We start from the raw sequence: 3571 nt of genomic DNA on the forward strand, positions 1-3571 counted from the left end.
GGTGAGCGGTTCAGCTATATCAACCGTACTGAACTGGAGGCAAAAGGGCGGGCGTTTATGACTTTGGCGCAATTTGCTGCCAGCAAGTCTCAACCTGCAACTGCCACACCATCTGTAGCTGACAAGCCAGAAGCAGAGTTGCCACTTACCCAGAAAGATATTTTTGATATCAGCGGTGTCGAGGCGTGGGCATGCGTTAGAGCTGCGTTCGGCGATAAAGAAGAATACACATTCAGTGAATCGAAGTTTGGGCATACCTGGGCGGCGGATTCTGTCGAAGCACCGGAATTCACTCAGGTATCACCATTAACGATCGACAAAGCGAAGCTGCTTATTCGTGAGAGTATTTTGTTCGGTGTGGATGAGTGGCTGTTGTCGATTGAATTCGATGACGCTGCTGCGAGCCTGGATATGTCGGAACGTATTCGGACTGTTGCCCTTGAAGCATCTGGTGAATATGGCATGAACAGTACTGATTTCATTGCAGCTATGGGAAGCCTGGATGTTTCCAGTTGGTCCAATATTCGCCAGATCCGCATGCACATCCGTGAGAAAGCTAAACCAGTATCGGATCCGCTTCCAGAGTCCCGTATCTGGCCGCTGGAGGTTGGAATTGTATTCGACCAGGTGGATGGTGCTGACATGCTGGATGAATCACAGCAGAACAAGCTGAAAGCCAACATCAATCAACTCTGGCTGGAGCGGACGGCCACCAGCGAAATCATTACTGCAGTTTCTGAACTTGTTCGCAATATGCGGGGAGAGGCCGCATGAAACTGGTCTTGCCTTTTCCTCCGAGCGTGAACACTTACTGGCGCGCCCCTAACAAGGGGCCGCTGGCCGGTCGCCACCTCATTAGCGCTGATGGTCGTAAATACCAAAGTGCTGCCTGCGTGGCGATCATTGAGCAATTACGACGTCTCCCGAAGCCATCGACTGAACTGGCAGCGGTAGAAATCACTCTGTACCCGCCGGATGCGCGCCGCCGGGATATCGATAATTACAACAAAGCCCTGCTTGACGCGCTGACGCATGCGGGTGTCTGGGGAGACGACAGCCAGATTAAGCGCATGCTGGTGGAATGGGGACCGATAGTACCGAAGGGAAAAGTTGAGATAACCATAACGGCATATAAAAAAGAGGTGGTTATATGTCCAGCTGTGGGTTGAATATTGGTCAATATGGCAGTAATGTCGGAAAGTGCAAGCGAAACGGGCGTGCAGGCCCTTCGCAACAATCAGAGTATGGAGAGAATATGAGCAATCATCATGTTATGGGCACTGCTACGCCCAAAAAAGACTCTTATCTTGTTGTTGATGGATGTTTAATCAACTCATTCGAACCAAATCTTTATAGTCTCAATGATATTCATAAGGCTTCAGGTGGGTCTGCGTCCAAAAAACCTGCGTTTTATCTCAGGACGCTAACTGCAAAAAGAATTCTAAATGCTCTCCCTGGTGAACGTTGGGAAAAGTTGCATGTTATTCGCGGTGGAGTCTTACAGGGTACTTTCGCCTCTCAGGAGTTGGTTTTTGCCTATGCCCTCTGGTTGAGCCCTGACTTTTATGTTCGCGTTCTGAGCAATCTCCCTTTTATCAGCGATCTGCGCAACGGGGAGGCAAAATGAGTCAGCTACATCAGATCATCCCGATCACTCAGGGCAATATTGGCAACCACATAACCCCGATGGTCAGCGCTAAAAGGTTACATGCTTTTCTCGGCGTTGGGCGTGATTTCACCAACTGGATTAAAGGGCGTATCAGTCAGTATGGTTTTGCTGAAAATACTGATTATGTGGTTTACGCCAATTCTGGCGAGAACCCCCTCGGTGGACGCCCAACCGTTGATTACCTGATCACCATTGATATGGGTAAAGAACTGGCGATGGTGGAGAGAAACGAGAAGGGTCGTCAGGTTCGTCGTTATTTCATCACATGCGAACAACAAGCGAAAATGCGAGTTGGTACACCATCATTACCAAATTTCTCTGATCCGGCACAGGCTGCGAGAGCATGGGCTGATGAATTTGAAGCCAGGCAGCGCGCGGAAACAGTTACCCACCAGCAGGCCGAATATATCGAGCATCTCGAGAGTCTCTTCACTGACGGGCTTTCCCCTGTACAGTTCTGTAAGCGTTTGAATGGTGTGAATACCTCCAAGATCAGTGCCTGGCTTGTCTCTGCTAACTGGCTGTACGACGACAATCCCGAAGGCCGCAGTGCACAGTGGCGTGTTCGTTCGTATGCCCGCGACAAATACCTCACCGAGAAAAGCAGTAAAGTATCGCCAAACTCTGCGGTGAGCTTTACTACCTACCAGCCCGTCCTGCTGCGTGAAGGCGCTGTCTGGCTGTACAAAAACTACCTGAAGGGGAAGCTTCCGATGAAGGTCACCTGGAACGGTAGTTTTACCCACGATAAAGATTTAGCAGGGGGTCTCCAGTGAGAGTGACCCCTCCGCACCTTCAGCCTGTATTGTCCAGGGTTAAACGGTTTGTTGAAAAACAACCTGATGGGGCAACGCTCACCCATCTGACGCACAAAGTATCAGCATATAGCTCGTTGAGCCGGAAGGATAAAGAAAACCTGATCGATATCATCCGCGAAAACAGCCTGCTCTGCGTTACTGATGACGGCAGGACAACAACCCTGCATCACCCTAAGTTTGGTCATAAATCCGTGGCGCCGGTTATTGCGTCGTCGAAGACATTGAAGGAAGCCACTATGAATAAGCCAACCGTGACCCCTGAAGAATTACGCAAGCAGGCTGAAGCCCTCATTCGTGCCGCTGAAGAAGCTGAAAAAAAGGCAGGTGACCGCGCTGAAATAAAAAAGCAACTCGATCCTCTGAAGCTTGAAATCCTCCAGGCTTATGGAATGGCAAGCCGTAAGTTTGATGAGTTTGTGGATGCTATGGCGGACATGGGGAAGGCCGTACAGAAATTTAAAGATCTGACGGTATAAGGGGTGGGCATTGAGAGCCTTACTTACCCCTGAAATGGTGCCTCGCCTTGGCGTGGTGCTGTTCAAGCCAGGACGGGAGTTAATGCCCCTGTTTGCATCAGGTCGCGTGCTGGTTGAACGGGAGCCAGAAAACATGGCCCGCCTTCCGTCTGGTCGGATCCCCGATGCACAGCAACCGCTACTGGATGATGCCAGCCTTCACACTTTCTTTACCGATGAACGGGTCATTACTGCTGCTGGTGGTATGTCCGGGCTTGAGTTCTGGCTTCGTCAGCGCATTAAAAAGTGTCAGTACCCTGTTTCTGACTACCATCATGCCGAGCTAACAACACTATGGCATCCTCCTGGCGCGTTAGTGGTGTGCTGGCACTGCGATAACAAATTGCGCGGGCAGTCAACGGAAAGATTGCAAGCGCTTGCGCTGAACAATGTTGCCGAATGGATTGTTGATACCGTCCTGGCTGGGCTTGGCTGCAACAAAGAGCGCTCCCTCTCTCTAGCCGAACTTTGCTGGTGGGCTGTTCAGTCAGGTGTCGCTGATGCCGTCACTGAAGGAATGGCGCAACGGGCACTACGGTTGCCAGACGAACCATTATTATCTGTTTACA

At 50.7% G+C, this 3571-nt stretch overlaps 2 protein-coding genes across 2 annotated transcripts; both read left to right on the forward strand.

Moving 5' to 3' along the window:
* Positions 1–57: 57 nt before the first annotated feature.
* Positions 58–2963, forward strand: AOL_s00009g1 (uncharacterized protein; the record flags this gene model as incomplete). The annotated part of the gene is made up of 5 exons (XM_011120485.1): positions 58–744; positions 831–1109; positions 1202–1567; positions 1600–2441; positions 2558–2963. 5 exons carry the CDS (start codon positions 58–60, stop codon positions 2961–2963), a joined length of 2580 nt encoding a protein of 859 aa, XP_011118787.1.
* Positions 2964–3096: 133 nt separating this feature from the next.
* Positions 3097–3564, forward strand: AOL_s00009g2 (uncharacterized protein; the record flags this gene model as incomplete). Its single annotated transcript, XM_011120486.1, has 1 exon — positions 3097–3564. A coding segment is annotated over one exon (468 nt), but the record flags the coding sequence as incomplete, so codon positions are not given.
* Between the last annotated feature and the right edge of the window lie 7 nt (positions 3565–3571).

This window comes from Orbilia oligospora, assembly GCF_000225545.1.
Source record: "Orbilia oligospora ATCC 24927 unplaced genomic scaffold scaffold00009, whole genome shotgun sequence".
Classification (NCBI taxonomy): Eukaryota; Fungi; Ascomycota; class Orbiliomycetes; order Orbiliales; family Orbiliaceae; genus Orbilia; species Orbilia oligospora.